The 21,975-nt window shown below is 37.4% G+C and overlaps 1 protein-coding gene across 1 annotated transcript in view; it reads left to right on the forward strand.

Annotated features, from left to right (window-relative positions):
* The first annotated feature begins 1,752 nt into the window (after positions 1–1,752).
* LOC146138353 (dual 3',5'-cyclic-AMP and -GMP phosphodiesterase 11-like) overlaps positions 1,753–21,975 on the forward strand; it is a 41,692-nt gene continuing 21,469 nt past the window's right edge. Inside the window, exons 1-10 of the mRNA XM_083394829.1 lie at positions 1,753–1,879; positions 2,910–3,062; positions 3,645–4,051; positions 10,879–10,980; positions 12,894–13,013; positions 13,194–13,283; positions 15,224–15,376; positions 17,222–17,363; positions 18,515–18,654; positions 21,840–21,887. Of these exons, the coding sequence (XP_083250955.1) occupies positions 1,843–1,879; positions 2,910–3,062; positions 3,645–4,051; positions 10,879–10,980; positions 12,894–13,013; positions 13,194–13,283; positions 15,224–15,376; positions 17,222–17,363; positions 18,515–18,654; positions 21,840–21,887 (1,392 nt within the window). The 5' untranslated portion in view covers positions 1,753–1,842. The remainder of the gene's footprint in view (positions 1,880–2,909; positions 3,063–3,644; positions 4,052–10,878; positions 10,981–12,893; positions 13,014–13,193; positions 13,284–15,223; positions 15,377–17,221; positions 17,364–18,514; positions 18,655–21,839; positions 21,888–21,975) is intronic.

Consider the following 21,975-nt stretch of genomic DNA (forward strand, 5'->3'; position numbering starts at 1 on the left):
AATAGAGGAATTGTGGTTTTGAAAGCAAAATTGATCAACTGAAAACACGATTATGAATACAAGCTAGAATGTAGTTTCATGTGTATTCGTTTATTACGAAAACCTGGTCGAACAAAACTCGGAGTAATAACGTCCGTTGGTAGGCTGTTTTAATTGTAAGGTTCCACGCGATTAACACGGTTACATTTTCGAAAAATACAAACAAATGCCGCTAAGATACATTTTCATCGTTTTAAATTGTCCTCGACTAGTTTTTCCAATAATATTTACGCTATCCAATTTACAGACTTACAGAGTAGCCTACTTAAACCCTGCTTTTAAGAGATAAGACGAAACTCGAATCGTTGAAACCTGAGTTACGGAGAACTTAATGTCGTTTGGCTGTGAACTGTCGCGACGCGCAAACATGAGTTTAGTTGTTGCTTTCACTTTAATTTTTCCTTCCTTGTTTGAGCAATTAATGGTTCATAATATAGGTTTGGATGTATGTTTTTGTCGTTCAGCCCTGAAATGAGTCAGTTTTCAAAGCAACGTTCACCTCAATAAACGGATTGATTGCATGGCCCAAAAAAAGGAGAATGTAAATCAATGCAGTTACTCTAAGCAGCGACTAAACCTGGGCAGTAGTAGACGGCAATTTATTTTGCTGTTTGGAGAGAGACTTTGCTACCGCCACATAAGCGTAAACGTAAACTAAACCTAGTCTCGAGAGGTGTAATGTCTGTGACGTCATAACTATGTCGCCGACAGTGATTATTAACATTTTCGCGTGTGTAATTCCAGCTATTTGTTTCGTAAACGCTGCGGTGTAAGGCTGTCGAGTAACGTGCTTTTAAGTTTGGCTCGATTTCTCGAAAATAGGAGAGAGTTGATCGGCGTTTGACAGAAAGCGTTCAAACTAAAGAAAAGCGTAAATCGATAGACCATAGCTAAGATAATTTGTAAGTGCTTGACATCTAAAGAATGAAGTTGGGTAATGCTTCTTCTTATTTTTAAACGAGATTTTATCTGTAAAGGATCTCTGTAAGTGTGGCTTAACTAAGAGCCTCAAGTAATTAGGGCTTATGACTTTTGACAGACTTAATAATGTCGCAATTAAATAATAAAAAAGTAACTTATCTAAATCTCCCAAGAAGCTTGACAGAATTGTCATATGTCAATTAATGTCTGGTCTGATTTCGCATTCTAAAACATTCGTATTTAACACTATTATGGTGAAACAGATATCTAGGCATGTTTTGGTTGGCACACCGTATGTCCTGGTCGGATCATTATTCCTAACGACGGCTATGGAAATACGCATGGCACGGGCGCAATTCTACGTGTGTGTTAAAAATCTAAACATAGCCGAACTATAAATGAATATTACTCTTAGAGCGGTCAAGGTAAACATGCCTAATCACAATCACACCATTTTCTTTAAAATAGTATTCGCGACAACGACTATAAATACAGGCATCCGTTTTTAGTTTGCCAAAGTTACACTAAAGCAGCGGCCAAGGTATTCGAGCAAATTCGAGAATTGGCAGCATTTTGAAATACGCCACAAACAGACTTGCCCCGAAAGTTAAGGTCGATTTTAATATAATTAGGTTGTAAAGCAACGAGCAGTTTTAATTGTGACAAGCTTTAGAACATTAGCAGAAAACAGTTTAGTACGTTTCGCTCAAGTTGATAATATTTACATTCTCTGTGGAATCTTTTTCAGACTATTGCCGGTAGCCTATATATAAAGTTTGGTTACGAAGTGATCCGATGTGTAAGCTTTTCTCGGTGGAGCCTTGTTAGGAAAAACGCAGGACGGGCTCTAAAGCTTGCAAAAGTGCCAAGGCAACTTGCAAGATGGCTGCTGCTTGTGTGCTGGAACATCATGAAGTCGGTAGGTGCTGGTCAAAGTTGGCAATTAGATTTATTTTAGCTTTTCGAAATTCAATTAAAATTAAAATTAGAGCATTTTAGTTTTTCAAACTAGATTAGAATTAAAATTAGAATTAGGCTACTAAATTATTAAAGTACAATTACATTTAATTAGGTTTAAATCGGAATTTATTCTCATTGCAATGCGTCCAATATTCCTGTGGTAATATTTATATGTTTCCTGTGGTAATTATTATTTATATGTAGAACAGCATATGCCTTTCAGACTGCAAAACACACCTTGATATATAGTTGTGACTAAACAGTAATATTTCCAATTCATTGTTTCGACTGAAAGCCAAAAAATGCCGTTGGCCAAAGTCGCAGTTTTGATAAAACCCGAATTAGATTAGATCTAGAATTAGAGCATACAGGCAATTCACAAATTAGATTACTTTCAGAATATGTCGCATTTCGCTTGAATTATAAAAGTAGAATTATTATCTAGTTGTCTAAGTCTGGTGGTGGTTCGCTCATGTTGCAGCTGAATTTTAGATTAGCTTGACATTTTTATGGGCAAGTTACAGTTCGATTGATCACTCGCTAGAAGCGCAACAGTATACTATGGCCTTTCTTTAGGGTTTGTGTTTATGACTTCATATATACGCAGGCTTAAGCGCGACATAGCACGTCGTTGTTACAACTATGTAGACATGAACCAACTCATGTGATCGCGTATGGCTGAAACAGGAAATATATACAACAGTGCAGCTATAGTTAATGAATAAACTGTTGCAACCATCAATGATAGATTTGTATAGCTTTGTATAAAAAATGCAAAAATGGCGTAAAGAGTCTAATGTATAAACGACCGTCCTTACGGTATTTTTTTGTAGTAAAGCAATAAGTTGTTTTGCAACTGGTTGTTTAACGAATTTATGTAGAAGTTTTATACCTAAAAATAACATAATGAGTTCGTCCCAAAAGGAAGACACGTATAGAAAAGCTGTATAGCCCGAATCTGCAAAAAATAATCTCGACTATTTCTGTAGAGGAATGGTTGGATGACCACCCGGATTTTACCAACGACTATTTTCTCCGCAAGGCAACGCAGTCGATGATCAACACTTGGCTGGCAGATCGAGTTATTCGGATTGCTGCCGACGAACGAAAAATACCCAGCCTGGACCGAGCAAAGATGTCCGGTATGTTCGAAAATCGCGTTTGACGGGATCCCAAAATTACTTCAACGAACATAATGTAGTTAGGGTACAATGTTCACTAATATCGTTGTGCTAAACTAAAGGTTTGACGCTGAATAGCTATTTTGATTAACCCTTATTGTTAAGGTTTATGATGGTATCACTTAGGTCCTAATGTTAACCATATTTTGGGCATACGCTATAACAGTGGTTCTCACCTGGGGTGCCATTGTCAATGCTCAAGGGTGCCGAGAGATATTTGAGAATCTTTAAGAATCTGTTTTTTGCTCAACTCTTACAACTTTTAGTGTAAGATAAGAGCGGAATAAATCCAGTTATAGCTTCCTACGTTGTATAAACTTAATTGAAAAGTAAGTTTAAAGTCTAAGTTTTACTTGACGCATCAGCGGTGCAGTCATAAAGATAAGCAAAAAAATTGCTGCTATGTATGGTTGGGGACTTATTAAACAAATGGCCTTATCATGTTTGGCTAAAATATGACGACGCCCAAATAAAACACCAAGAACTGCAGCAGCACTAGCAGCAGCCAACATTTTTCTAACTCGGCTTCGATCTGTCGCTTAGACGACGACGCGTCGCGTCCGGGCAGCGCGGCAAGCGACACGAGCGCAGGTTGCAAGACACCCATCCGCAAAATCAGCCACGAGGAGATCAACCCACGCTACTTGCCGCTCAAGCCCATGGTCAATACCGACGAGCAGGGCGCCCCTAGTTTCTACATGCCAGAAAACCTATCGCCAACCACTCCGCGCCGTAAGCCGCCTGGCGCTGGACTGCGTTCACAAGACAAGCTAAGGACCAGGAGGATTTCGCACTATCACAGCCCGCCGCTGAAGAACGGTGAGATACTGACGTCAGAGGACGGCGCGGGCGATGCTGGCGTGATCGACGAACGCGACATGATCATGGAGCTGGTGATGGACATCGCGATGGACCTCGACATGACCTCGGTCAGTCACCGGATACTCCAGGTAGGCGACTGTTTTGCTGCGTGGTTTTTGTCTGATCAGATGATGTATTGTTTACAGAACAAAATACGACGCATTTTTACCGTAAATTGACAAAATGGTATTGGAAGTTACACCAGTAATCGACTTTTAAACTTTCTGGATCAGTTTAACCTTTGGGATCATCATTTTACTCTTCTTTTTTATTTGACTTGTTCAAAAATATATTTAGCAGCTTAATTGGGGGAGCTTTTATCAGTAACATCGTTACTTAATGGCTCCCGCTTTGGAGTTTATAGTGAAATATAGATTTTAGATTACAACTGTATTTTCATTTCGTGCCTTATCTTCTGGCAACAAAATTTTTTCAAAGTCATTATTTTGAAGATTTCTATCACAATGTATTGTTACCTTGAAACGGTACCGACGATGAAGTTATACTGATTAAAAATATGCAACGAACAAGGGGAACAAGGCGAGAAATTAAAAATATATATATCTAACAAGGCGCGAAATTCGGCAGGAACAAAATAAACGTGTTTTTTAAATCATGTTCTGCCACGGGATCCATTGCCGTCGTGATTAGACCCCCGTAATGTTGTTCACTCACGCGAAAGTCGTTTCCAGCCTTGGAAAAGGGCATCGATCAGGTTATAGTTGATGGGCCCATTGCAGCCCCAATAACGACGGATCCGGTTTCTCATAATTGCGCCGAAACGCGCAGATTGAACGGCTTGTTTCTTGCCTCCACTCCACGCCATAGACCTCCTAGGCGACGATAATGATGCAAGATTTATAAGGGCATACTTGCTGAGCGAGGCTATGTTAGAAATGTTGCAATTTCGCGACCCTAATACTCGGTTTAATGAGACGTTGATGAAAAGGTTAGTATAACGCAAACATTATTGCCTGCCTATAGTAAAAACATTCTTTAGATATACAAAGAGCTATAGCATGTTAATAGGCATTTGCCGTGCTACCACTTTGCTGCAAAGCGTTTTAAGCATTTCTCGTCTGTAATAAAAAATGCATTGGCGCCTGGGATCCGCCGTCTCCTGGTAATGAGTCTTCGGATCTGAGATTATGTGGCCCTTCGTGTCGAAAAGGGGGTAACGCGATAGGACGGTTTCCCCAGTTATGTACGTCACAATTTGAAATAACAAATTACACGTGTCGTTTGCGGATTTGCCGCGGTCGTAACTCAGGCCTGGGCTGATCCATCACTGGGATTGCGCCAGTCTGGCGGGGTCGTCAAACTAACACTGTTCCGATTTTTGCGGTCATGCACGACTTGTTGAAAAATCGTCTGCAATGCTTTATCATTAGGGGCGTTCGACGCACGTCATTCAAAACAATATAATCTATTGATTACAAATGCTTGTTTTAAAATTTCAGATATTAAAATATAAAATTATGATTGCCTTTTTAGGGTATCCGTAACAAAAAAACATCGAGGGTACAGAACAACAACGCGATGTTTACTTTCAAAAGTGTTAAATATTTTTAATAGGTCAGCACAAATGCTATATACTAATATTTAACTAGTATTGAACGTAACTTTTGATAGATCAATTAAAGCTTATGTCCTTGCATCGCCTACTATTTTTTATCGCTGACTGTAGGTTTCACTTTCCACAGCCTTGAACTATTCGGACAGCAAACGATTGTACATCATTTAGGAGCTAGGAAATTCAATCCGTGCTCAACGATATGGCTTGAAACTTTCCTCTTCAAAGGCTACGTTTGCGGACCTTATCAGTTTACATAGTTACGCTAGGCGCCTTAGCAGACACCCTGTCTCGCACGCCAATCCCGAATTTCAATAGACCAGCGAACACGGCCAATGTTGGATCAGTCAGCTTTTTTTCAATCACGTTTTGTGCTTTTTCGCACTTCGGTAGTAAAATCTATTTAGGCGTATTGAGGATGCTCTTAGGATATCTTTTTGCGACCTATTCAAATACATCCGGCATATCACTGTTCAAACTGTTTAAAAATTTTGGCAGCTTTGATTTTCACTAGGAAGCGTTAAAATGGAATTTAAATAAAACTGGCGAACGGGAAGTCAGTTGATGTTTTTAAACGTTATAGATAACTGGGCGTATTTTCCACAAAATATATACGCAGATATATACAAGGTGGCTTTGGAAATTGTGAAAACCTTTCAAAACTGAACATTTAACAGTAACCTGGATATTCAAAACAGGTCGTATAAACCGGTCTTCGTCGATTATATTTCCTAATTTGCCAGTTTCATGTACGCATGTCTAATACCACAGGCTCGCGCGAACTCACCAAGTCTAGGTGAATTGCTGTCTAGCTGACAGAACGTGTCCACGCGGTAATATGACGTTCGTTGATTCCGCGGTTGTGTGTTGTGAAACGTAATTAACAATCCGCCCCAAACATTGTGGCGAGATTTGTTTTGTGTTTTCTAGGTAGCATCCAATTGCTTTCAGTTGTTCAGGTATATACCATTCCGAAAGCGTTGGGTGTGTTTTCTGTAGCCTTATTTTGTTAAATAATTGCTTGCAGTGGTGGTACCTCTTAGGCTACATGGTTTTGGCCCTGAGTGGTATTCGAAACGCATTTTTTGGTTTCGATTCAATGGTAACAATAAAAGATTCGAACAAGGCAAGCAAATATCGGCGAAATGTTTTTTTAACTTATGGAATTTTTCCAACAAGATTAAATCAGGACCGCTATAGGTTTAGATTTGTAAATATTGTGTTGTTTGGTCTTTACAAATAAAGATACAGGTTATCGGGCCTGATTTTAGATACACGTTAAGTTAATTTAAACAAATTACATTTCGGCTAGAGTGTTGTGCAAAGCCCTTATGTTTTCCATACGTTTAAGGTGTAACAGTGATTGTGGGCGCATTTTATCCGCGGAACAGTCGCAGGCAAGATAATGCACATTTCGGGAGCGCTACGGCAATCCTTAAAGTGCGTCCAAAAACCGCCAGACGGCAAAACAGTTTACGAACTTGCTTTAAAGTCGGCAGCGGCCCGGCAGGTGGTCGTATCGCGATGTCGCCGGCCCAACGACCGGTTAATGCGTCACTCAAAACGTTGCCAATCGGCAGACGACAACAAGCAAGTCGGTTGCGGCGACCTGATATCAAGCGTCGTTGTTTAGTCTCGGCCATTGCGCATATTTTGTGCGCAGCCGTGGCCGACTAAATGATACACGGTGATGAATTAAAGGCTGCCCAAAACGCTTTCGTTTGTTCTCTTTTTTGATTTTAACCTACATTATTACGGTTTATTGGTAAATGCGGGAAATTCTTGCAATTCGAGAAATTCTGTACGTTTTGTGTTATTGTTTTTTCAATAACAGCAGTAGACAGTGGTGTATTTCCAGTTGGGCCGCCGTTCCGGTACGACACGTCCCGATGGTCGTGTCACGTGCCAGCATAAACCTGTGTGACGTAACAACGCCATGTTTGCGGTTAGTGACGTCACAGTTTCGACAGGCGTTGATTTAATTTGCCGATAACATATGTTTCCTAAACATTTTTTAAATTGGCGGAGATGTTGTTTATATTGCTACTATCGTCGAATACATAAGCTCAACTCTGTATTTGTATTACCCAAAATGTAAATTCGTGTATTTGCTCTTTTCTGAGTTAACCATAAAAACAATTCGGCCCTACGTTGTTAAATATGCGCGTTAAATGCCTAGTTAATGTGCTGGCATTAATGGTTGGTAATCAAAACGCTTCTCGACTATTCTCCATCGTGGTATTTCTTGTTAACAAAAAAGTATTGGCCTTTATCTTGAAACAATCTAATCTTGATATGAGCAACACCGAGTAGAAACAACCACAAATTTCCCTCTAAAGTTTACGAACTTCATAACTGTAATTCCGGGTGGAAGAGGATGTTATCCAAAGAGGATATATTTTACGTCAATTTTTAACGTGGTTAATAAATACAATAAAAGTGTATGAGGTACCCTGAAACGCGTGCGGCGTAATTCATTAAAATCAGTTATCCGACTTTTTGGGCCGGCGCTGAATATACAATAAGAACAACAAATAATTGCATTTCATTTTGCAATGTATTGAAGGATCAGGTTTTGCTACTAGATGACACAGGCTTTACGAACTTTGGCTATTATCGTCCCATTACCAGCACAGCAGTATAGATAAACATGGTGATACGGAAGATTACGACGTGCCGATTGGCATCTGACACCTCTTGGTATTAACAACTGTTCATCTCCTGCTATAGACTCGAGCTTTGCATGAAATATCAGTTGTTTGTTTTGTGTATATCAAACTATCGAAAAAATAACTGCTTTAGAGACCTCAATCATTTTGCATTTCTTTTTAAGGTTTTTGTTACAGTCCAAATTTGCTTGGAACTGTTTTCCTTGCAAGTGCAAAATAACGTTTAACCAACAAACCATAAGATCAACGCGATGATATGCCTAATACCCCATTATTGGCCGCTGATCCAAGCGATTATTTCTTTTAATCTTTCATGTGATCTTTGCCTAGACGTGTGATTAAGATATCATCGCTAAATCAGCTCGTACAAGTATTTTGAAAACCATACATTACGGTTTTACCTATATCTTAGTGTTAGTTTCTTATCCTTTTAATGAACTCTGGCTGCATAACATAAAAAGGCGGGACAAATTAACTTAAAATGCCAAGCAAGGCGAAATGCAAAGCAAGGAATTTATGTTGCGTGCTTGCGTTTAGCGTAGAAAAAAAGAAAATGTTTATGCTTAGTCATAATCTGCTTGACCCCATTATGTTTTGCTCACTATTAAAATTACCATACCCGGCTGCTACCACCTCAAGCCGATAAACCACACTATATGGGCACCCAGGAGTGACTGTACTACCCAAACTTGATTTATTGTCTATTTTAACTATACGTAAATACGCGAATCTAATTTACGTTTCTAGCAAGATAAGCCTGTATTGTTAAATGTTTTATGGCTTCTTGCATCTTATCGCACCCTCGAAAATAAAAGTGTTGGCAATTTAAACGATTTAAAGGCGCCCTTTCGCTTTGCGCGAATTGATAACTCTTGTTAATGTATAGTTTTGTATTATAAAAGCATCAACTCTCCAGCTGGCTGGATTCTTTAGCGTTAAACTATAACAAAATACACGAACTGTTTGGTGTTCTTAAAGTTACTTCTTTATGACGCCAAGCTACAACGAAGCCTCAATGACTTTGTGACGTCACAAAGCTACGATGACTTTGTTACCTCACGTTATAACGTAGATTTGTAGCCTTCCCGTTTGACGTTTTTCAAGGCCCCCTCCAAAGAAAAATCCTTGATCCTGAGCCATGATTCCTGAGACATATGAATACATACAAATTCCTAAAGTTATTTTTGTCAGTATTTTACAGCACGTTTGTGTGCGGTGCAACTGTTTTGTTTAGTAAAACTGTAGGCGGTCGTGCAACGTTCTACGTGATGCTTAGCGCAATCCGTAGCCCACCAGGCCTAAAAGCAAGTTAAATTGTACCTCAATGGCCTATTTTTAGCGCAAAAGCCCTTGCCACAAACCGTGAAAATTGCTCGAAACACGAGGAACAGTACGGCCATTATACAAGAACGTAAGGTATTCCAGGATCGTGTCAGGGCGATTTGTTTATTTGTTTACCGCATCCATATGGGCGCAGGTTAACGTGATTAAACATCGTGTGTGCGTAATGCCATAGGCCTCCGGGTTGGGCGCGGTAAAAAATGACGTTGCACATAAAAAGGATACCGAAAACCTGGCAACAAAAGCACACTTTGCAATGATTTAGGCGTTTTCAGGGGATTACTTTATAGATAACCAATCCTTTATCTCCTAAAGAATAATTGCCTATCAACATTTTTTTCTGTTACTTAGTAATTTTTAAACCAACCGAACAAGCTACATTTGGCTATAAGTTGAACGAACTTGGCACGTTGTATGTTGAAATGAACCCTAAAAAAGTAATGTTTTTATTCCTTGTCACAGATCCATGCGTGAAAGTGCTTACTGGTAAGGAACACGTAAAAATTACGCTTGTAAAGATAAGGAAACAATTGCACTATTCCCTGCCAAGTATGAAATTTCTCAGAAATGTTTTCAAAGGAAGGCCTCATGATAGATCCCCTTTTATAAAAATAAGAGCAGGAGCCATAAGTACAGTAAACTGTAAATTAAAGCAATCGAAGCCTAAAAACAGATTGACAACGCATTGAAGTTGGTGCAAAATGCTACATTTGATTAACACAAATCCAATTCAAGTTCATATCCCGAAATCTTGACCATCCTCATTGCGAAGAGCAGCGGTTTTATGATGAGTATTTAAATCCCATTCGCAGTTACGCAATTTAACGCAATTGCAGGGATAATGGCATACTGCGGTAATAATTGTCGTAAAGCGAAAGCATTAAGGCATAGCTAGCATCTCGTAAGAGATTATCTGTATGGAAAAGATGTTTGGGTTCCTTTGGGTTTGCAATAATGTGACAAGATAATGAAAATTATGGTTAATTTCAAACCATGTCAATCATAGGATTATATATATAAAAGAGAGAGAAAGAGTGGAATCAATTCCTGTGCCCCGTGTAAATGTTACTTTAAAGATAAGTTAATTTTTGCTATTCGTCGTTTAAAGCACCTCATACTCTTGTCAAAATTATCCCCTCTAAATTTTGAAATTACCCATTGGGGGTAATTATCCCCAGGTGAAAAAACACTTGCCCATGTCATCTTAATTATGTCAGTACCATACAACTATAACTGTTTTTCTTATTCAAATCAACACCGCCTCAAACATGCTAAATTTGTTCAGTATACTTGTACCGGTTCACGACGACGTTAAAAGCCCGCTTTTTTTCAGAACGTTGGAATGCTGTTGGACGCCGATCGTGGATCACTATTTCTTGTGCGCGAGAAAGGCGGCGAGAAGTATCTTGTCAGTCGACTGTTTGATGTAAATAAGGTAAATGAGTGTTTGTTAAAACATACAATAGGCCTTTGCAAGGGATTGACATTCAGATGATAACCTAAATCAGTGCTTTCCAACCCGGGGGATGGTACGCACTTGCGGATGAAAAAAAATTGTAATGCGGATGACAAGCGTCGTGCGAATGAATATGCGTATGGAAATGGTGCATATTATTATTTTTTTATTATGTGTAATACAGTAATCAAGTAAGCTGGTGCGCCCAGTTACAGGTACAGTAATATATTACAGGAACAGTAATATAGTATCTCAGCGGTTCATTGCAGCTTAAGCTAACTATTTTATATCGGCCAAGGCTTAAGCACACGGTTTTAATACACAAACCCTTTCATTGTTATTTCACAAATAAAACTAAAGGTTGCAAACTTACTGTGCTTGTTTCGTGCGGATGAAATTTTCCGAAATAAAAAGTGCGGATGGAAATTTTACAGGTTGGAAAGCACTGACCTAAATGATAAAATTTGTTTCTGATGAAAGTTAAATACAATTACTGACTTTCATTACCTTCAAATTAAGTACAGTCAAAAGATTCGAGTTTCTTAGAAAAAACTTCCTAACTGGTATTGATACTTTCTTCAGGAAATTTGGGTTTTGAAAAGCTGATAACATAAACGGCCATAAACAAGGTTAAGGTTGATAATAGAGTTGGTACGGTAACACTGTTAAACAAACTTACAGCTTTTTTCTGAAATATTTTGTAATTAAAAACTTATTTACATATATCTTGAAATAGCGATGGAAGAAGACTGCTATAAACATTTTATAGTTTTGACAAGCTGTTAATGGTAAGTGAGGATGCCTTAAAAGTGTAACTTCAATAAAATATTTTTTCACTACAATTTTCTAAAATTATTAATAAAAACATTATTGGAAGAATGCCGCGGGCCGGAATTGCCCTCGTAGTTTGCCCAGATCTTCTATATAAGCCATATTTCACTTTGTCTATTGATTTTATCAAAAATTATTCCAGTCAGCAAGTACTGCTTTGTTATGCTCACAAGCAATTATTGATTCTCGTCCAAATTAGTGACGCAAATAAACTTTAAATACAAGAGCCATGACGTATTGCTATAGTTATTTGCCATGTTCTTCGGTTAATGAGGTGGTTATATCTAAAAATAGTTCGTTAGATCTAAAAAAAATAATCATAAAAGTTGTGCGTTGCAAATTATGTTCATTTTTAGATTTGAGGTCCACGGTGTTAATAACAATTTAAATCAAAACTGAGAATGTTTTTTTTTTCCGACTCGTTTTAAAAATACATTCGTGAACAACTCACCCAAGCTTCATAGGTTGGATATTGGTCACATGCTTAGCATCAGTTGGGACTAACTTATCCGATATCCATTATTCTGACATTCAACTTTAAAAAGCTTATTGAAAGTGACAAGACATATTTCGTAAATAAATTTCATTTTGAATTATGCGATTTGGTGGTTGTAACGCTTAAATTTAAATCGATCACCTCTTACAGTACATATTCTTTTTCTGAATTTATAAAAAGGCAACACTGTATTTTATACAAAAGACTCGACAATTTTCTATCTTTCTGAACGTAACCAGTGTATCCATGATATACCCGAAGTTTAATGCATAAACAGAATGGAAAACCCAAATTAAAAAAAATGAAATTCTAATTTGTAAATTTATTATCGGGCGTAACTAAAATGATTGACCCTTTCTTAAAGTTACGGTCTCGCGGATTTTCAGTTCTCAAATATAGAAAGTCTGTTGCAATATTTGACGCGAAAACTATAAATGCTTATTTAATTTTCTGTTGCAAAAATATATTGTCGAACCGCACGTGTTGGGCAACAGATTAATTATTTTTCGTGGTTTGTGACAAAACACTTTGTGGGATCTTGTACTGCATGGTCATTTGGTTTCAGGAATCGACGTTAGAAGACAACGTTGTCAAGTCAAACGAAATTCGTATCAATTTTGGTCAGGGCATCGCAGGGATAGTTGCACTGACCGGAAAAACCTTAAACATTCCAGACGCATACATGGTAAGTAGCCGTCTATTTCTAAATCTTTAAACTAGTTTTATATGATATATAACTAATGGAAATCAAGCGACACCAGGTATAGGTTAAAAGTTACACAAAGAGCATTTACAATCATTTGTCCTTAGAAAATTTATTTTTATACGATTAAACTTCCTTATCGCTATACCTTCTTTTTTGCAGGACAAACGTTTCAACCAAAACATTGACAATCAGACCGGCTACAAAACCCGCTGCATACTCTGCATGCCAATTAAGGACCAAGGAAAAAGAGTAAGAATCTTTTTCACGAGATTGAATATTTGAAGTGCATTAAAGCTGCATGAGTATTGTGAAAGTAAAAAGTTGTGTGTTTGTATTTACAATAACCACCTCCAACAACAGCATTTAAATAATGCTTTTAATTCAATGAATAAAATAGAAGCTCCCGGTATTTAAACCTATTGATATGAAATGTTGTTGACAAGTAAATACACTGATAAGAAAGAAATAATATATATAGGCGACTGCGTGCTTTTTTTTCTTATTGGTTAAAAAAAGTTTTCAAATGGATTAAGTGGAGAAAAAGTGTCCCCCAGTACTGCATATATCACTTCGAAACATCCCTAATAAAGCTCGATATACTAACAATGAATCTATGCAATTGGACAAAGAGGGTACAATGCATGATGATAAGTGTGTCATTTGCTCCTAACACGACCAAACTTTAACTTTTAAAATGACGACAGCCCGAACAATGGTTTATTTGTACAGTCCATTGTTGGACATTGTTTGACTTAATATATACTTTATTAGACGAGTAGGTTGTCGGACGTTATTTGACAAGTGCTTTATGTGGTCAATCTTTGCCAACGTTGTTAACGTTTGATCAGCTTAAACAAACGTCATTGGTTGATGTTTGTATGGGCTTGTTACACCTGTCAGTTGTAAAACATTTTAGACCAAGGTAATATATTATTTTTCCAAGTAGTCGATATTTCGAATAAATTGTAGAAGTGGGAATAAATTAACGAAAGATTGCCATGACGTTTCATTCGTTTATTGATTTCATATGTTTTTTTTATATCCATGCATAATTGCATATACCATACGAAAATCGATACTTAAGCATCGAATGTGTACCTTTAATTAAAACTAAAGCTATAGAAAAATATTTCTTATTTGAATCTATTTTAAAACTTATGGACACTATTTGTAACAAAATGCAATCATGACAAATATAACTTTCACGTCTCATAATTTGTTTTCCTCGTGGCACAAAGAAGATAATACCAAAACAAGGCTTTTTACTAACAATTTTAAGAAAAGGGAAATCCCTATCTCGGTTTAGTTTTCTATTCAATTTCCTGTAGAAACAAATTTCAGCCCGTAGGCGTACTGTTTTTTTTTGCACGACGTAGGCCTACTGAACAGCAATGAAATTATGATGTTTGCTAGGGCGAATAAACTCGTCTGTACCGATATCGACCGGCGCCTTGCTCCTAGGCCCTGATCTAATTTCGCACTGCCCTACTGAAGACGCAGCAATTTTGTCGTTTGAAAAGCCCCTTGCTTAAAGGATTTGCATTGCCGTTGTATGTTGCCTTAAGGCTCAAGCCAAGGCCCGGATATATCTTTGCTGTTGTGCTCTCAACCCGGGGGTACGATCGATTTGCCGGATTATTTTCAACACGCGATTAATAGAATCGAGTGTCCACTCTAGGGTTTATGTCTGTTAAGTGACCCGTCCTTCACTGACCAGTCCATTTGCGAAACCCATGGTCGCGTTTTGTTTACTGATCGGTTAATTGTCTTTTCGCAGCGGTTTAAGACAAGGGTTCAAGTAATCGACAATCGACGTATTGTTTCACATTCTAGTAGCAAAGCATTACCACCTTTTTCACAAAACACATTAAAACTTAAAGAATATACCAAATTTGTTGGCTAGGTAATACCTTGTCACTGGTACATAGCGTGCATTAATTTGTTTTGAACGTATAAGCTAACACTAATGACAATTTTCGATTTGCAGCACCATACCACTATAATCACAAAAAAGACACAAAATAGTCCATGTTTTGGAGCATAATGGTTGGAGTTAAAGGTTGTATTAAGACGTAGTAAGAATATCAAAACCCATACTAGTATAGGTAGCATTTTGAATGTTTCGAATATCTCGAATAAAGCCATGTTTTCGTTTTGGCATCATTTTCGACTACGACTTTTCGTTTCAGATTGTTGGAGTGGCACAGGTGATTAACAAGAGGGAAGGCTCCTTCACGAAAAAGGACGAGAAGATATTCGCCTCTTACCTAGGCTTCTGCGGCATCGCGATCCACAACGCACAGATATTCGAAAAGATTCAGTTGGAAAATAGAAGAAACGAGGTATATGGCCGAAGGACACAAGGCAAACCGTATTGTCTGCGCTGGGTTTATTTTGGAGTCTTTTTGATTCTTCGTTTCAAATCTTCGTACCACGGGTAAAAGTAGAATACTATTTTTTGCTGGAACGATGAAAATTTTTTCTACCGCAACGCATTCAAACTTTCAGAGATGACGTCACAAAGTTACGTCATAACGGAACGTCTAAGAGAAGTAACTTTATGAAACCTTAGTTTAACGTTCGTCGTAGTTCACAAAACTAAAATCTTAGTTTAAATACATTTAAGGAGATGGCGTGATGGCCTAGTGATAGAGGGACGTACAGGGAACAAAAATATTTGTTTCGTACACACATTTTGTTTTTACCGGAACCGTTCCGGCTTACTTGTAACCCTGATTAAAAAAAACTGTGTGCCTTACTGTACTCAATTTCCGTCTAAAACCGGCAACCTCTGACATTCAATTATATAAACAAGTTATGTTGGACAAAAAACTGCGACTCCTGGTCCGATGCTAAACGACGTCAAAAGGAAATTGATGAGATTACAACATTTATTGGTAGTTTTCCTCCGTATTAGTCGAGAATTTTAAAGTCGTTTGCTAAATTACTAGTTTTTGATAAATGTTGAAACCGCTGCTTTGGACCACACAAACGATAACTATGGGTTGGGCAACCCTATACTACTCAAGTATCGGCGAGTACCGATATTGTCACTCGACATCGGTAAGGACTTTCCTAAATCCCTCCAAGCAGTGTTGTTCGCCAATTTGCTGGCATCAACCAGTTTACAATAAAATATTGACTTCGGGCGCCGGTGTTGCGAAAGTTTTCGAATAGTCCCGATTACCAGGTTTGGCAACACGACCTAATGTAAACGTCACTGGACATTAATCCACATCAAATATACATAAGAGTTCTCCACACTCGCGGACCCACGTGCATATATGCACGCTTTGAATTGCTGAAACTCAAGTTTCGAGTTAACCTCCACTAGAGTGCTGTTCAAATATTGACGTGTCCCACAATTGAAGAACCACAATCGAAGGTCTTTCATTCGCTAGTCGACTAGGCTCGTATAAATGCAAAACAGTCATTGAATGATAAACCTTAATTAAATAATTGATTTACGAAGACTAACGTAAATCATTTTAGTATGTACACTTTCCGATTAATATTTTCGTGGAACAGGCACAGCTCCATTTAAATCGGTAGAAAAACTAAATACATTATTTTTTTTCTTCGCGTTGTTACCTTTCGGTTTTAAATCTTTAGAACAGAGTCCAAGTTTACAAGTAGGCTGATTCGCATACTAACAGTTGGATAAGTTCCCAAAATTTGTTAGCATGCAGATTTAAAATGACAAAAGTTGTAAATTAAATAACTTGTGTAAATGCTTTCTTGCCGCATGAATTTCCCAAAATCAGCAAACTTATTGATAAATGGGATATCCAAAGACGTATTATCTTTAATGCGGTATTAGTCGTATACACGCGGTATAATATAATCGGGAGAGTTAAGGACCACAATGAAAATAGGAGGTAAACGAAAATACACTGAGTTTGCAAAACTTGAAACGACTTCACTATTTGTATAAGCTGTGTTTTAATGTCACATGAAAATGTTTCTTAAAAGTTTACATTTATTTCAAACATCCGGACCACTTTACCAAATTGACATATTCACATCCTGTATTGCCTTAGCACAGAACTGTATGACTCTTGTCGTACAAAATCCAAAAAATAATTTTATCGGTACATACTAAAAAAAGTGCTCTGTGTAAACAGAGAAACTAAACACCCCAAGCAAACTATTTTTTTATATTTGCTCTCACTCTTCGCATATTGCAGGTCCTCCTCGATTTGGCAAGGGTGCTCTTCGAGGAACAAAGCTCGCTCTCGGTCGTTATGAAAACCATCCTCACCCACACGACGTCACTACTCGGCTGCGACAGGGCTTCCATCTTGCTGGCCGACCCCAACAAACCGGGCAGTAAGTAAAACATCCTATCCTTATTTGAGCTTGGGATTCAAGTGCACCGCCTAATTGCCAGGCTTTTATCGTGTTTGAAAGTGACAGGTGCACTTAGAGTGTAGCAGAATAAACATGAGCCCTTACACTTGGCCATGTGTTACCCGAAGCTCTGTTTGCTCTTCTGACGCAAACGCCAAGTAATTTGATTACAATTTCGAACTTTGCCCAGTAACGCTTAGCGGCCTGTTGTACGCTGGTTTAAGATCAGAGCCAAGGGGCAGTATGTCATGTAGTTGGCATTGTTTCGTTTCACACTGTGTCAACTTTGTTTGTCACCCCGGCGATTTGAACTTCTATCCTAATTCACTTTATATATTGTTTAATTAGGAGTTTGTCTGGATGTTAGCTTTAGCATAATTACTACACCGTACACATTACAAAACACGAGATACATTACATTATACGTTTACCATTTTAATCGTAGTTTAGGGTAAACGTACGATTGGTGGACTAATTTTGTATTTTAGATTTAAGGGTTACGTTTATATAGACTAAATGCAGTTTTACTAATGTAAAATTGTCATTAATATTAAAATTATATATTTTTTCTAAGTCGTTATTTATTTATCAATGTTTTTTGTTGTATATCTGGCAATCTACTGTAGTTATATTGACAATTTAACACGTGATATCAAGAAAAGTGTAAAAACAAAAACTCGTTCATGCTGATCTAACGTAAAGCTATGACATGCCCAAAATGATTTTGCAGCAGTGAAGCTCCATGCATTGTTATATTGCTGTAAAATTTGAAAGTTAATTTACCTATATAGCAGTAGTTCCCAAACTTTTTTGGCTCGCGGTACGCTAAACAAATATTTCACGGCACGCTTTTACCAGAACAACAATAGAGTAATTTTACAATCGCCCTTAACACACGACAAACGATATGTAAATGTCTCAAAATTGTGAATTTGTAATGAATAGTGCGTATTTAAGTCTAAAATACTTGCGTGTATGCCTATCGGTAATACAAATACTCTCTTTCCCAAAATTACCAAAGTTTCGCGGCACACTTGGCAATCTCTCGAGGCGCGGCACACAGTTTGGGAATCACTGACCTATAGTATCCATAACTTATGAATCATAAGTATTATTATTATTACTCGCAGAGCCCTTTACCCAAACCTTCGAGCATCTTTCTGATCAAGCCGCACTCGAAAGCAAGCTAAATGAGATTGGTGGAAATGAGGGAAAGCGAAAGGTTCCCTTCAACATCGCAATCACATCTTTCGTTCGCCAAACCGGACAAGTAAGCTCTTTGAGGTGTATGTAGTTTCAACCGCCTTTAGCAAGCATTGGTTTCGCGCATCAAACGGCAAAAAAGACGATGTCAACGTTTACTTAACTCCTGTAAAATGGTTTAGGAAATCTTGCAAAACTCTTCCGACCATTATCAAACGGAACACAGTGTTTCCTTCAGAAATTTAATCCGCTAGTTTACCATACGCTTAATTAGATTGTCTATTACTTATTTTTTGTATGGCCTCCATACGACCCCCTAAGGCAGTGGTTCCCAAACTTTTTAATTCCGTGGCCTAATTTTTTTCTTAAAACTGTTTGTGGCCCACAATGTGCCGTTACCTTTTTGTAACTCCAATTTACGCCTACATCGTCGAACAATTTCTCAATAAATACATTGATTCTAACAACATCGAAATAATCCTTTTTTAGTTCCGGTTCATTTTTAGATTGGAAAAAAATATCTGGATGACAACAAGCTGAATTTAAAATAAACTGACGTGCTAACTGCGTAGAGAAACAAAACATATGTCGTGAGATTTTACCTTTACGTATATATAGTTCACAAATAGCCGAAAAATGGCCTCGTTCCTATTATAGTTTTAAATATGCTAAAAGCTATTTTCGTAAACATAACTTATTTAGTTGCAATATTTTCAAATAGCTCTATGGCCCAATGAAAATAATTCGTGGCCCACAGTTTGGGAACCACTGCCCTAAGGCATGTCCTCAAAAAATGAGTTTTAAGACATTTCATCTCTAATTTTTTGTCAAATTTATATTGCATTATCCTTTTTTTTCTCAAAGAGACAAAAACGTGAGTATAACAGCAGTATTTATATTTTTGCCTAAATATGTTATATATTATATAACCCTTATTTAAAATACAGTACCTTATTGGACAAAGACGTCGTATAGCCTAGAAAATTATCGATACTTTCGCGAAAAAGAAGATGCAGCTACAATACAGTTCACAAAAAACAGGGAAACTAAAAAAAATGAGGCGCCAGCGAAATTTTATCGAGCCAATGTTAAACACTTGAACCAGGGTCGAATACACATCCGCAACAGAGTAGTTCACTGAATAGAACACCCAAAGTAAATGGTGGCTGCTGGCTGCTGGCTCATTACACAAAAAGGTCACCAATGTCAGGACAATACCACGTGCATAAAAAAACAAGAGCATGTCCGGGCAAATATTTACCTCCAAATAGTCCTGCGGCCTTGCGTCATTATTATGCCCTCCACAATTTATTGATAATTGGCTCCTACAACTTAGTAACAGGTCCACCAATTTTGGCCTGTTTTAGTAGGTTAGAAAATTAGCTAAAAAATGCTTAGTTTGATGTGTACAATTATTTAATTGTTGACACAATTGTCTTAACGTTTTAACCTATTTTAATATTCAGAAAATTAAAAAATTGTTTTATAGATTGGAAAAACTAATGGTTTGGATAACAAAGCATTGAAAACAAGTTGAATTAGAATTTAACACAAAAACTATAGCAGTGCGTCGTCATTCATACGTTTGAATAGATGGGTAAATATAATTAAATAAAGGACTCCTTTATTCGATTTTTCGTATATTCATACAACCGGAGAATCTATTATGTTACAGTCTTCTTCGCTTAAAACAATGTTTATTTAAATACATAGTTTAGTTTAGTTTAACAGAAGGTTAATAGACTTAAAACACAAAAGAAATAAGTAATTTGACCATAAACTACAATAGTGACAAGTCTTTCTTATGGTTGTGTTTGTGTTGCCAAATATTGGTAAATTATATAATGTTTTCATATTACAAATGAAAGTGAAAACAACGAACCGACTAATATTTAAAAAAATGTTATTAAACATGTTCGATGAATATAATGTCTGTCTTTCAATTTCACGTCATAGGATAATAAACACATCTTAAAAATCTACTCAAAAGCATAACCATTAACAAAATCAAATATACCGTGTAAGGATATGAACACGAATTATGTAATGTGACAAATATAATGTCTGTCTTCTAATTTCACGTCAAAGGAATATAAACACACCTGTCAAAATTATTCCAAATCAAAAGCTACAAATTTCATTACAAAGCAAGATAAAGTTGCCGATTCGTTTCCATCAGTTTCTGAGCCCACCAGATGCTCGCTAAACGCAGCCAATCACGAAGCTTCTGGGATGATAAGATGGGCAGACGTCAGCCACTCATTTTGTTTGGATTGGCTCGAGTGGCTACAGTGCCCATTTCGGCTGTACACATATGCTTTTGGTCGGCAGTGCACAAAACAGCGTGTTTGCGCTTCGTGATTAATGTTCCGGGCAATTTTCTTGAAATAAAGTCCGCTCAAAGTACACCGAGATTTGTTTGTTAACATAACCCGGTTTGGCGTCGATATTGTTGACTAGTTATCGGTGGACCCAAGGTCCGAGTATGCGTACGGAAATTTACGATTTTTTTGGTAAATATATCTATTTCCTTTTGATTCATCTGTACGACGTACCCCTTCAAATAATGAATTGAATATAAAAAAACACTTGTTTTTAGGTTTGGAATAATTCATCTGTAATAAAAGTGTTAACTTAAAAAAGCCTTATAGTAAATTATCGCGCATTCTTACTTACGTCATACTTACAACTATTTTTATTTTCCCCATGGTTTTATGAAATAATCGCTAAACCGTGTGAAACTATGCCGCAATCTATTTCCCGTCTCAATTTTTCACATTGCAAAATTGTTTTATACCACCATATTATTTGTATTTTCTAAAAATTCCACGTTAGCCAATTCTTGTAATGCTGGGGGTTATTAGTTAATTAGTGTCAGCAAAGCATTAAACAACTCGATGGTTAAAAAACAGATTAAATATTCTAATTATTTGCAACCCGCAATTTTATTTTATTAGAATTACGTTGTTTCACATTACACACAGCCCTTTTATTATTTTTTGGCAATCGTACGTGGTCTAATGCGCGGCCGTGTTCTATTGTGACAAGCTTAGTGTGTGAGATTGCAATTCTGAGTTTGTTTTAAGTTTTCGTTGTAGCTATGCGCGATAATAAAGTATGTCACAAGTGGCACAGAAGTAATGACGGTGCAAGTTGTAACTGTTTACAAGAGAGCCACTTATACGCGCCTCGAGTGTGTTGTGCTTCACCTGATTTCTTCGGGTGGTGATTATATTATGTTATTTCTTGCAGATAGTGAACGTACGGGATGCTGAACGAGACGGAAGATTTCAATTTGTGGTGAGTCCAATTGAAATTTACAGGGCCCACGCAGAAGCGCGAGTGTTCCACTTAAACCGCTAAATTCCCAAAGTTTTGGAGAATTGTT

This window comes from Ascidiella aspersa, chromosome 7, assembly GCF_963924565.1.
Source record: "Ascidiella aspersa chromosome 7, kaAscAspe10.2, whole genome shotgun sequence".
NCBI classification, from domain to species: Eukaryota; Metazoa; Chordata; class Ascidiacea; order Phlebobranchia; family Ascidiidae; genus Ascidiella; species Ascidiella aspersa.